This window comes from Manis javanica, chromosome 15, assembly GCF_040802235.1.
Source record: "Manis javanica isolate MJ-LG chromosome 15, MJ_LKY, whole genome shotgun sequence".
Taxonomy (NCBI): Eukaryota; Metazoa; Chordata; class Mammalia; order Pholidota; family Manidae; genus Manis; species Manis javanica.
In genome coordinates, this window is record NC_133170.1 from 20,948,622 (window position 1) to 20,963,172 (window position 14,551).

General features: G+C 34.3%; 1 protein-coding gene across 4 annotated transcripts in view; it reads right to left on the reverse strand.

Moving 5' to 3' along the window:
- The window catches only part of BORCS5 (BLOC-1 related complex subunit 5), a 94,249-nt gene that overhangs the window by 65,748 nt on the left and 13,950 nt on the right, over positions 1 to 14,551 (reverse strand). Inside the window, exon 2 of one of the 4 annotated variants that reach the window (XM_073222755.1) lies at positions 564 to 612. The exons of the other annotated variants lie outside the window; for them this stretch is intronic. Coding sequence (XP_073078856.1) covers positions 564 to 581 — 18 coding nt within the window. The 5' untranslated portion in view covers positions 582 to 612. The remainder of the gene's footprint in view (positions 1 to 563; positions 613 to 14,551) is intronic. 4 annotated transcript variants of the gene reach the window in all.

A 14,551-nucleotide genomic window follows, 5' to 3' on the forward strand; every position in this document is an offset into this window, starting at 1 on the left:
CTCTTCGGTTCTCCACAGCTCATTAAAGATAATGGTTCAGTAATTTCACCTACATGTTCTTTCAGTTCCCTGGACTGGGGAGGGCGTGGAGGGATAGAATAGGGCTAAGAAGACAAGCACCAGAACACAGTGCACCCTGATCAGCTAACTGCACTTACAGTATCTTCTCTCTAGGATTTTAGCTACTCCTTTGTTCTATCATTGTCCAATTAATGCTTTCTTCTTGATGGGAAATATGGAAGCAAAGTAGGTGTTACATAGTTCTGCTCTGTCATACATTAGCATGACCTTAGTTGGCATGAGAAGCTGATTATGTCTACTTATTACTGCTTTTGCTCTGAATATAACTTCCTGTATTTATAATTATCCTTCATGTCCCTCACCTCAGAAGCCTCTGTTTATCCTGTTATACATTCTGACACTATTTATTCAAGTCCATATCACTGTTTCATACCTGTCTTTGGTTTTATTGCCTCTTTCTATATTTAGGACACATATTTTTAAAATTACAACATTTTGGAATGTTCTCTGCCTAGCCACAGTGATCCCCTCAAATATCTTACCTTTTTCTTTTTCGTCATAATGACTTGGATAAAGATGTATCATATCAATCTAGACAAAGTAAAAAGATGATAAAGGAAATAGTTTGAAATAGACATATTCTAGTGGGGTGAACTACTTATTAGAAAGCAAATTCCTTGAGCATAAAGATTTTATATTTTGCTAAAGGCTCACCCAGAAGCTCACCTACTAGATCAATGCCTAGAACTCAAGGTAGCCACTCAAATATTTGTTGAACAAATGAAAAATCAAAATCTTAAAAGATGGTAAGCTTTCGGCAGGTTGCAATGAAGAAGACAGCTTTCACATAGAACAGCATAAGCAAAGGCTTGGAGGTGGTAAAGTAAAGGAAGCAGTTCAATTTGGCCTAGAGCTGAAAACATGCAAGCACTGGGAGAGGAGGATATAAAGACTTTCGAGATCTTTATGTCAAACTGAGGCACTCAAACCTGAATCTGGGAAGCAATATGGAAAAACCAAACATTCTGAGCAGAAATCATATAACTTGAACTGACTTAATAAAGATTCTGGTAGAAGTGTGCAAAATTAATTAGAAAGAGTTACAAATGTTATTACATACATATTTATTTGTATAGGCCTAGGAAAAAGACTCTGGCTAGGGATAGTTAATGTCTTTCTACCCACTTTCTATTTGAATCTACAGCATTTGCCTCAATGACCTGTGTCTTGTCCTCATCTTCGAAGGAGTAAGAATCAAGGAGCATTATCAAATCAAAAGGAGGGATAAACTACAGCCAAAACAAAGAAGCCACACAATGGTAGCTTCTTGCCAAAATTTACTGCAAGTTGGAGGAGGCTTGGCTTCAATTTGCTAAAGAATGGCTTAGTTGTCTAACCAAAGGGAGTTATGTTCATATCTGGGAACTTTTTTTTTTTCATTTCCATCTACCGCTTTTAATGTGTGGGGCTGCCTGGATATTGTTTCAGTCTCTTCCAGTATATTGGCAGGAAATGGAAAGAACAGCAGAAAGATAAAGCCTATTTAGCCACCGCATTAATGTTAGCCTTCTTCTGGTCCTTGAACCAGACTTCCAAATAAGTCTTACCTTTTGTTTATGTGCCCCTTATGAGTCTTGTTTCCTCTCCGTAGTTATTCATGCCTTGTCCTATATTTTCATATTGTATTACTATGGAACATTGCCTGATACAGTGGTTTTACTAATTTACTTATCTACTACTGTTTATGACCACATCCAAAGAAAACAGTGGATGCTATGATGAAATTTATTTTATCTTCTTTATTTACAGATATATTTATTCTGGTTTTGGACATTAACTACCCAGCTAGCAGTTCCTCTTTGTTGATTTCATGTAGTCTAAATAAGCAGCAGCCATGACACTGCTATACCATTTAGGTTTGGAGCAGGTCTTAAAATAAGAATTTTGAATCTCCCTTCTGTAGTGTGATATTTACCTCTGTAAATATCTGTATTTATACAGACATACCTCTGTAAAGGGTCATTGCTACTGTATGTATGTTTGGGAAGTATGGTCTACAATGTGGTTTAAAGCCTCAGAAAAAATGTTAAACATTTTAAATAAGTACTGTAGTACTGATAACTATACACAGTGGTAATATATAAGATAACATAATAAACACAGCATTACTGATAAATGTAATAAAACATGGTGCTATTAAAAAGGTACCAAAAAGAGTCTCAATAAATTTTACAATATTGAACATTAGCTCTCACAATTATACATAAGATGGCAATCACCAAACCCAAAAAAATACTAAATAGAAATTAAAATTTTTAAATGTTCTTAACAGACAGCAAGGGTTCTGTGGTCTGGTGACTGGGATATGTATGGCATGAGCTCTGGTTCTCAATCTGGATTCTGTTCCTATTAAGCATTTTTTTATTACTTGAATGAGGTCACTCATAGTATGTTAATCATGGAGGTCAAAAAAAGGCTCAACAAGTTAGAATCCCAGGCTATATGTGACACTGAACTACAGATGACTGTACAGTCTTACATGAAGGTTCAAAAAACTATGTGGAGAAATACTGAATGAGGAAGGTGTGGTTTAACAATCAGCACATGTAAAAAAGACTTAAAGATTTTAGATGATTCACTATGAATTCAATTCAAATTCAAATTTCAATGATTCCATTTCAACTGCATAGGGCTGCCAAAAGCTACTTCAGACTTGGGCTATATTAAAAGAAACATAGTATGCAGAGAAAGGCAGAAGATCCTTTTCATACCTGGAGTATTTTGTTCAGTGCTAGGGGCCACACTCTAAAAGGGCGAAAATGGACTACGTTTAGGTTTCAGATCAGAGGCCTGGGAGACACAAAATTATATTATACAAGGGACTGAAACTGGCAGCCTAGAAGAGACTGTTCTACAGTTTTTGAATGAGCATGTACTATTTTTGTGAGCAGAATAAAAGACAATTCCATTTTGAAGAAAAACAAAGTAATGCACAGTGTTGAACAGGATACTATGAAACTTACATGTTCAGACACTGCTGGTTTTACTATAAATTTTATTAAGCCTTTCAGAATACAATCCTGCCATACATTGTTATAGTCACAGAACTGCTTTTATGGTGGCCTGAGAGAAAAACTATGATAGAGTCATAAGATGGAATACTGATCAGCAATAAGAAGCAACAAACTACTGATACCACCACACAGATGAATCTCAGATGCATTTTGCTAAGTGGAAGAACTCCAACTCAAAAGGCTACATACTATATGATTCCATTTAAATAACATGCTAGGAAAGGCAAAACTATAGGGACAGAAAACAGATCAATGACAGAGGTTGAGGTGGGTGAAAATGACTACAAAGGGAAATAGGAGGAATTTTGGGAATGATGGAACTATTTTATATCTTGATTGTTAGGATGATAGCACAATCGTACAGGTACATTAACTCTCAGAACTCCACACTAAAATGGGTAAATTTTACTGTAAATTACATCTTAACTTTAAAAAAGAGAAAAGGCAGCCTAAGAAAAGAGATACGTTACATACAGAACAAAGGTAAGAATTATCTTTTAAAAATTAAGGCAAAATAAAGTATTTTTCAGACCAACAAAGGCTGAAAGAACGCACTATCAAAAGATAATGCTACAAGAAATGTTAGAGAGAGATCTTCAGGCAAAAAGAAATATCAAATAGAACTTGGATCTATATAAAGAAATGAAGATCTTCAGAAATGGTGAGAATAAAGATAAATAAAGATAAATATGAAATACCACTTTTCTTATTCTTAGCTCTAAATAATTGATTGTCTAAGGCAGGGGTCACCAAAGTATAGCTCAAGGGCCAAATCTCACCCACTTCCTGTTTTTGTAAGTAAAGTTATATGGGAACACAGTAACACCCATTCTTTTATGTATTGTCTATGGCTGATTTCATACTACAACAAGATTTGAGTAGTTGAGACAAAGACCAGATGGCCTACAATGCCTAAAATACTTACTATTAGGACCTTTACAGAAAGTTTGCTGCCCCTAGTCTAAAACAAAAATAGCAAAGTATTGTAGGTTTATAGCATATGTAAAAAAAAAAAGTATAATAACAATAGCACAAAATATGACAAGGAAATTGGAGTTTAAAAACCTTCCTGTGATAAAAACGCTATACTATATGTGAAGTGGTGATTAATTTAAGATGTGTATTATAAACCCCAGGGCAACCACAAAACAAATTTTTTAAATTTAAATAATAAACCAATAGTGTAGATAAAAACTGGATTATCAAAAGACTCCATTAATGCTAACACAGACAGAGAAAGAGGGAAAAAGGAATAAAGAAGAGATGGAACAAATAGAAAACATCAAGATGGAAGAATTTAATCCATCCACATTGAAAGTACATTGAATATAAGAGGTGTAAAGGTACTGCTTTAAAGACAGGAATTTTCAACATAAAAAAGCAAGATTCAACTATATGCTGGCTACAAGAAACCCACATTAATAAAAACACATAGCTAACTTAAAAACAAATGGATGGGACAGGTGTGATTTCTTGTTATAGCCAAATGAAGTAATTAACAAACAAAAACTGAAGAAACAAAACAGCAGCAGACTCACAGAACCCAAGAATGGACTAAGAGTTACCAAAGGGAAAGGGACCGTGGAGGATGGGTGGGAAGGGAAGGGATAAGGGGAATAAGGGGCATTATGATTAGCACACATAATGTGGTGGTGGGGGGGCACAAGGAAGGCAGTATAGCACAGAGAAGACAAGTAGTGATTCTATAGCATCTTACTATGCTGATGGATGGTGACTGTAATGGGATATGTGGTGGGGACTTGACAATGGGGGGAATCTAGTAACCACAATGTTGCTCATGTAATTGTATATTAATGATACCAAAAAAAAGCAACTATAAAGCTGACAAAATTCATTAAAATTTTTTTGAGGCTTAAGAAAAAAAAAAGACACAATAATCTGAGAAGCATTTATATAAAAAAAACCAGATGAACTAGGATAAGAACAGTGGAAATCTTGGCATTCTGACCTGGGGCCACTCTTATCCTCCTACCCTGGTTGAAGCAGATGTTGTATCAGAGTGGAGCAGGTTAAGAGAATAAGCAACTTTTCTGCTGCAGTAGGAAGAGGCTCACTAGATTTGGAGCAGTGGGTAACACCCATGCACAATGGTGGTACCAGGGGAGTTGACTATCTCAGAGATGGGCAAGTGAGGAGGGCCAAAAGCTCTACTAGCACAAGCTTGTGGTCACGACAGGGGCAAGTTTATTCCTGGCTGAGTTTGTATACATTTATAGCAAAGACTAAGAGGGTCCAACCAGTTACACACTCCTGGCTGACTATGAGGCTGTGCATGCCAAGAGCAGAGGTGACAGGGCCCAGTGGAATGTAAAACATGGGAAAGACTTGAAAACAGACTGAACTTTGAATGCACTACTTACCCACACATAAATCCACTGACAGTAGGTAGAAACCATACTGAGTTAAGGTGGTTAAGAATAATCTCTGTTCAATCACTGGCTATCTCATAAGCCATGTAGTTAAAAGGAAAAACTCTGGGAAAGCAGACTTAAAAATAAACAAATTTCAAAAATGAGTAGAGACATCAATGGTTACAAATCACAGGGAAGAGAGATTTCACAGGTAAGAGAGATTTCACAGATTTAGCAAGCATGTTACTAAGCAAAGAAACAACAAATAAAAGTAATGACAGAATATGTTAATTCACTTGATTGTAGTGATTATTTCACAATGTGTATCAAATCAAACTGTATACCTTAAATATATACAATTTTTAACTGTCAAATATTACTCAATTTGAAAAAACAAAAGAACAAAACTCTTAGGGATATCAGAATCCAGAACTACTATATTATCTAAAATGTCCAGGTTTCAACAAAAAGTTACAAGACATACAAAGAAACAGGGAACTGTGACTCATACTCAAGAAAAAAAGCGGCCAATAGAAACTGTCTCTGAGTATCCCAGATAGTGGATGTAGCAGACAGAAATTTCAAAGTAGTTATTATATATAAATTTACAGAATTAAAGGAAATAATAGACAAAGAAAGATAATGATGGCAACAATGAGAGATTCCCCATAAGGAGATTAAAATCCTGGAGTTGAAGAGTGCAGTAACTGAAATGAAAAATTCTCTAGAGCACTTCAACAGCAGTTTTCAGATGGCAGGAAAAAGAATGAATGACCCTGAAAGCAGAAATTACCCTATCTTAATGACAGAGAAAAAAGATGGAAGAAAAACGAACAGAGTTTCAGAGACCTGGACAACAGCATCAAGCATACCAGCATACACACAATGGGAATTCTGGGAAAGAAAAGAGAAGCTTACCACATCTGGTGAAAAATATTAATCAACACATTCAAGAAGCTCAATGAACTAGCAGTAGCAAAAATTAAGAGATCAACACCTAGATGTATAAAAACTAGTCTAAGCCAGAGTCAAAGAAAAAAATCTTTAAAACAGCAAGAGAAAAATCACTAATCAAAACCAGTGGAGGTTAGAAGAGAGTTGAAAGACAAACACAAAATAGTGGGCAAAAAAAAAAAAATGCTGTCAATCAAGAACTTCATATGCATCAAATTTATCCTTCAAAAATGATGATATACTTAAGACATTCCCAGGTAAACAAAACCAGAAAATTCATTGCTAGTAGGCCTAGAGTATAAGAAAGAGTCAAGGAAGTCTTTTCAGGCTGAAAGAAAGTGATGCTAGTTGAAGACTTGAAGCCACAAGAAGAAATAAGGAACACCAAAAATAGTAATTATGTGGGTTAATATAAAAAATTCTGTAAATGTGTTTTTACTCATTTCTTCTTTTAACTTCCTTGAAAGATGAAAGCATTTTTATAGCAATAACTATGACATTGCATTTTGGGGTTTACTATATATATAAATATATTTCAACATACCCATAGTAAACATATTTATGCTTTTAACACACTATATCATATAGATATTATATATGACAATAGCACAAAGGAGGGAGAAAGAATGGAGTATATTGCAGTAAAACTTACATGTTTTACCAGAATTTAGTATGAATTTGAAGTAGATTCTGGCAAATTAATATGCAGATTGTAATCCCTAGAGCAACCACCAACAACTACAAAAACATAGATTTTTAAAAAATCAACATAAAAATTCAAACAGTACACTAAAAATATTTATTCAATACAAAAGAAGGCAGTCATGGAGGAAACAGAGGAACAAAATAAACAGGAACAGAATATATGGAAAAGAGAACAAAAAGGCACTGCAAGTCTAAAAGGCAGAGAGTGTCAGACTGGATAAAAGAGCAGATCCAACCACATACTTTCTATAAGAGACACACCTTAGAGTCAGACACAAATAGGTTGAAAGTAAAAGGATGAGAAAAGGCATATACTATACAGAGAACTATAAGAGAGAATGGTATATTAATATCAAATAAAATAGACTTTAAGACAATATTATTAGAGACCAGAGACATGTCATAATGACAAAGAGTGACATTAGGAAGATATAATAATTATTAATGTATAAACACCTAACAATATAGCCTTAAAACAAATGAAGGAAAACTGACAGAATTGAAAGGAACAATAGACAATCCAGCAGTAACAGCTAAGTAACTCAGTACCTCACCCTTATTAACTGATAAAAGTAAACAGAAAATCAGCAAGGATATAGAAGACTTGAATAATATCTATCAATTTGACATAACTGACATATACAGAACATTGCAGCCCGTGACTGCAGAGTAGTATGCACTCTTTAGAAGTATGCATGGTTTACATCTTTAACAAAAATTAACTCAAAATAGATCAAAGACCTACATGTAAAAAACAAAACTATTAAACTCCTAGACAAACAAAAGAAATTCTAGGTGGCCTGACTTTGGTGAACACTTTTTAGATACACTATCAAAAGCATGATCCATGAAAGAGAAAATTGGAACTTCATAAATTAAGTTAGACTTTATTAAAATGAAAAACTTCTGCAAAGAACACTGGTAAGAGAAAGAAAACACAAGCGACAGAATATCTGCAAAACATGTACCTAACAGTCTAGTATCCAAAAATTTAAAAAGAACTCTTAAAACTTAATTTTAAAAAAACCCTGAAAAATGGACAAAAGATATGAACAGACACCTCACCAATGATGATACACAAATAGCAAATAACCATATGAAAAGATATTCAACACTTTATGTCATTAGGGAATTGCAAATTAAAACAGTAAGATCCCACTACAAATGTAGGGGGGCTAACACCTAAAACAATGACACTACTAAATGCTGACAAGGATGTGGAACAACAGAACTCTCATTCATTGCCACTGAGAATGCAAAAGGGTACATTTTGCCTCTTTGGAAGACAGTCAGAAATTTCTTATAAAACTAAATATATTCTTGCCATATAATCAGCAATCACACTCCTTGGTATTTATTCAAATGAATTAAAAACAATATTCACACAAAAATCTGCATATAAATGTTTATAGCAGCTTTATTATAATTGTCAAAACTTGGAAACAAACAAGATTTCCTTCAATAGGTGAATGGAAAAACAACTGTAGTACTTCCAGGCAATGGAATATCTATTGTTTAGCAATAAAAAGAAATAAGCTATCAAGTCACAAAAAGATTTGTAGAAACCTTAAATGTAATATTGCTAAATGAAAGAAGCCAAACTAAAAAGGTCACATACTATATGACTCCAACTACATGACATTTTGTAAAAGAAAAACTAAGGACACAATAAAAAGATCAGTGGTTGCCAAGGGTTCAGGAGTAGGAAGGTAAGGATGAAGAGGTGGAGCATTGGGATTTTTAGGGCAATGAAGCTATTCTGTAAGATACAGATATAATGGTGATGCATATCATTATACATTTGTCAAAACTTACACAATATATGACACAAAAAGGGAACCCTAATGTAAACTATTAATAATAATATATCAAATTTAGCTCATCAATTGTAATAAATGTACCACTCTAACACAGAAATGTTAATAATAAAGAAAGTTGGACTGGGAGTGATAAGAGAGTCTAGGGAAACTCTTGTACTTTCCACTCGATTTTTCTATAAAACTAAATTTGCTTTAGAAAATAAAATCTATTAATTTTTTTTAAAGTGCACATGGAACATTTTCCAGGATAGACTACATACTAAGCCACAGAGCAAGTGTCAATAAATAGGATTTAAGTCATACAAAGTATATTCTCTGACCACAATGGAATCAAATAACAAATCAACAGCAAGAAATCTGGAAAATCCAAAAATATTTTGAACTTAAACAACATATTTCTAAATGACCCACTGGTCAAAGAAGAAATCAAAATGTAAACTAGAAAGTTTTGAACTCAATGAAAATGAAAACATATCAAAATATATGTGATACAGGTAAAATAGTGCTTAGAGGAAACTATACAGCTTTTAGAAAAAAGAAAGATGTCAAATCAATAAACTAAACTTATACCTCATGAAACTAGAAAGAGAAGTATAAATTAAACCCAAACCAAGCAGAAGAAAGGAAAATTATATAGAGGGTAGAAATCAATGAAATAGAAAATAAAGATAGAAAAAATCAGTGACACTGGAAGCTGGTTCACTGAATAAATCAACAAAACTGACAAATCTGTAGTCTGACTAACCAAGAAAAAAGAAGACTTAAATTATCAAAATCAGGAATGGAAGAGAGACTTCACTATTGACTTTACAGAAATTTAGAGGATTAAAAGGGAATATTATGAAAAACATTGTCAGCAACTTAGATAACCTCAATGAAATAAACAAATTCCCAGAAGGACAAAAATTACCAAAACTGACTTAAGAAGAAACAGAAAATCTATACCAAGTAAAGAAAATCTCAGGCCCAGTGGTTTCACTATAAATTATACCTATAATACCTACCAGTCCTTCCAGAAGAAGAAGGAGAAAATTTATCAATGTGAATACAAACTCTTTTAGAAGAAGGAGAAAATATTTCCCAACTGATTTTATGAATCTAGTATTACCCTCATACCAAAAGCATCATAAAAAACAAAAAAAACAAAAAAAACTAGAAACTAACCCCTTGTTCAAAAAGGTCTGTGCCCAGATATATGCCTGCCAACTTCCCTTTCATTCTAAACATTTCAAGTACAGGAGTATATATTCTCTAAAATATGCTTTTTTTAGGATTTAAAACATTTCCAAGGTTCTAAGTATTCTAAAATTCATGGACTGCTTTTGGAAGCTAATTATACCCAACACCCCTACAAACATGAGATGTTCCTCCACTGTTGTTCTGGGTCCATACGGTAATCTCAGTAAAGATAATGAAATATATAAGGAAGGCCTGTAGGCAGAATTCTGTAACAAAGTATTTTTTATTGAAATACAGGGTATGGGTTGATGGTAAAGCCCTGGGAAGCCTCATTAAATTACTGTAAACATCCTGAAAAAGGGGGTGAGATAATTACATAGCAGTCTGAAGAACGAAAGCTCAAGTGGCCTTAAAGGCCAGGACATTCGGGAAATTTATCTATTGGCTACAATGCGTAAAGAGGTATTAAATGGACTCCAGGGTCCTCAGAAGTTCTACTTCCCTGTCTTCAAGGGAACTCTTTCCTAAAGCAATCCTAGTAGATTTCTATCCTAAAAATTCTACAAGGTAGGATATTCTAAAACCTTTATTGTAATATCTGACCTCTCAGTAGAGGTCTCAAGACCAAAGCTTGGTCCAAATACAGGTTTGCAATATTTTCTAAGGCTATATTATATTCTAAATTTTTTATTTTTAAAATGATTTAACTTTAACTTGAATAAAGTATAGGGTTCCTATGTGCCCTTCACCAGCTTCCCATAATATTAACATAGTACACAACCACAGTGTAATTATCAAAACCAGGAAATTAACACTGACATAACACAACCAACTAACCTACCTTATTCAAATCACTAATTATTCCACTCAAGTCCTTTTCCATTCTAGGATTCAGTTCAGGACCCCACATTGCATGTCTCTTCATTTTCCTCCAAACTATGTCAATTCTTTAGTCTTCCCTTGTCTTTCATGACTCTACTTTTATGAAGAGCAGTGGTCACTTATTTTGTAGAATTTCCCTAATAATTGTTTTTTCTAGAGAAAGAAATGATTTATCAATGTGAATCATTTTTTGAGGGTTTGCTAAGAGCCAGGGCACTATGCTAAGTCCTCTGTATTATCTCCTTGAAATAGAAGTATTTCTAATAGAGTTTAGAGTACAAGCTTTTTAAAATCAGAGTAATCACCTTTAAATCATCCTTCAAGCACTAGTGTTCATAAAGTACAAAACATTACCAAAAGTATTATTATTCACCCACCCCAGTATCCTTTAATGTCCTCTGCCCCTTAAAAAATATTTAGTCCAAGTATAAGCCTTAAATTCAGGGCCCTGGAAACCCTCCTACACTGCTGGTAGGAATGTAAACTAGTTCAACCACTGTGGAAAGCAGTATGGAGGTTCCTCAAAACACTAAAAATAGAAATACCATTTGACCCAGGAATTCCACTCCTAGGAATTTACCCTAAGAATGCAGCAGTCTAGGTTGAAAAAAGATATATGCACACCTATGTTTATCGCAGCACTATTTACAATAGTCAAGATATGGAAGCAATGTAAGTGTCCATATGTAGAAGAATGGATAAAGAAGATGTGGTACATATACACAGTGGAATATTATTCAGCCATAGGAAGAAAACAAATCCTACCATTTGCAACAACATGGATGGAGCTAGAGGGTATTATGCTCAGTGAAATAAGCCAGGCAGAGAAAGACAAGTACCAAATGAGTTCACTCATCTGTGGAGCATAAGAACAAAGCAAAAACTGAAGGAACAAAACAGCAGCAGAATCACAGAACCCAAGAATGGACTAACAGTTATCAAAGGGAAAGGGACTGGGGCTGGGTGGGTGGTAAGGGAGGGAGAAGGGGAATAAGGGGCATTATGATTAGCACACTTAACGTGGGTGTGGGGGCATGGGGAAGACAGTATAGCACAGAGAGGACCAGTAGTGACTCTATACCATCTTAATACATTGCTGGACAGTGACTGTAATGGGATATGTGGTGGGGACTTGATAATGGGGGGAATCTAGTAACCACAGTGTTGCTCATGTGATTTTGTATTAATGATACCAAAATAAAATTTAAATTAAAAAAAAAATTCAGGGCTCTGAAATTCATATTTTCTGATCATTACTGCCCACATTTTCCTATCCATAAACCTTGGCTCATTAATTTTTCAACTGTACTTTTCAACTCTAAATACCCTTTCTTGAGGACACCTCTAATAATTGCCCCTAGCCCCTAAGAGCTACTGATCTCCTGAAATCCCACAGAGTTTAATGAATGCAGTCATTTGGTACATACACACTATCCTGAATTGAGGCAATGTTTTTATAGATTCTTGTCTCCCAAAGGAGACTTTTTGAGAGGAGGCCTCATGGCCCTTTTTTTCCCTTATGATGTCTGGTATACCCCCAATGCTTAGAATCATTTGCCAAATACCTACCAAGGGCCAAGCTTTGTGCTAGGCCCCAAGAAATCAGATGATTAAAACACAATCCCAACTCTTGAGAAATATTTGGTATAATATTTCTTTGAGTACATTGATAGACTGAAAATAAATTTTTCTCTCCAAAAAATTAAGGTCCCTACAAGTTTCCTGTGGCAATAACTTTTTTCCTTTTCTGTCTGATAAATGCTGATACAACTAATTATAGATTACTAATGTGTCACAGAACATGTCTATTTTCCAACTAGCTAGTGCTTGAAGCAAGCTGTGACGTGGTTTTATGAGAAATCCAGATGTTACGGAGCAAACTTAATTAACCAAAGGCCTTTGCAGTTATAGCCACAGGTTGCAGCAGTTTCAACCAGCTGATAAACTAAACTGTTTTAGTCTAGTGACATCTCGTGGCAAAAAGTGTTGTTAAAAATAGCACTGCTGTAAATTACCTTAAAGGGAGGTCAACTTCCAGGGAAAAAATGGTAAAAAACGACGTATGATATTTATTAGTATTAAAGAATGTTTTAATGTCTCTTTGGCCTATATAATTGTTAGCTCCTCTTAGTGGGATATATTTTTTTCCCTCTCTTGAGGCTGATCAATATTAATCTTGATAGAACAAAGGATTTACTTAAATAGAGATACTAATGTTTTAACTATAAGTTAGAGAAAAGTCCTCAGTTAAGACTGAATGAAGAACAAAGCACCTCCCAGTTGTGATAACGCCTGCTCCAAAAATCTGGCAGCTCAAAACTGCATTTTTATTTACACGTATTTGCTTACTGGCCCTTTTACATGTCACATGTTTAGAATTTTTTGTTAATGATTTTCATCAGCTTATATGAAACAAAGAATTATCTATCCAAACTTCTTAAAATACCAAATTGCATTTCACTGATTTTCTGTGAAACTGAACTTTGGTGGCAAAAAAATTTAACCATTCCAAAAACCAGTGATTTTTAACAGATTTCTCTGCAAATAATGAATTCTCAATGAGTCCAAAATCTAATGTACAGGCACTAAATGTGAGTCATTTTTAATAATAGAGTTCATCCCCAAATGGTAAAAACCTTGTAACATGTTCCAAAACACTCTTCGGACAACCATCTCTCTTTTAAAATACCTAAAATAATGTAGTTGAATGATCTAACAGTTCTGTGATCTCAAGTAAGATTCAAGTTCATAAACATTCAGCTCAATGTTTTCCAAAATGTGGTCCATGGACCCATTTCAGAATCACCTGAAATGCCAGTTAAACATACCTATGTCTTATAACTGAACCTACTAAATCAGACTCTCTGAGTTGGGGGCCTTATAATCAGCATTTTATAATAAAGTTTCTCCAGGTGTCTTCTTATGCATAATAAGGTTTTGGAAATAATTACTATCAATACCACAAGTATAAATTTCTCTAAGTTGTTCAGATTCTAGTCAACCTTTCCTGCCTCTCAGAGAGAATGAGTTGTTCCATCCTTCAGGTTCTCTAAAGCGTTACACTTTAATATGTCTACAATAGTTGCCCTCACTAGACTGTGAGCTATTCATAGGAAGGAGTAATCGTTTTTGTTTTTGTATCTCTAGCTTAACAATATCTGATGAACAGCAAGTGCTCAATAAATCTGGTTAAATGAGTAAATGAATACATGAAACATGAAAGTTCCAAAAAGAGCATGCGACTTTCACTTGTGCCTAGGATGAAATATCTTATCTAGAATCAATATCAAACAATATAAAATTAGCATTAAATTAATCTGTCCAGTCATCAGTTAAAATGTGGGGATGGGAATGAAATTTTTTTAATTTTATAGTATCTAAAAATAGAGGCATCTTTATACATGACTTTTGGAAAGTAGAAAGATCGAAGATGTTTATCAATGTTATACTACTTCAGCCTCAGAATGTGTCTAGGCTATCACTTCACAGACATTACTGACATCTAGAGCTCGAAAAGGAAATATATATACAACTATCTCTACTG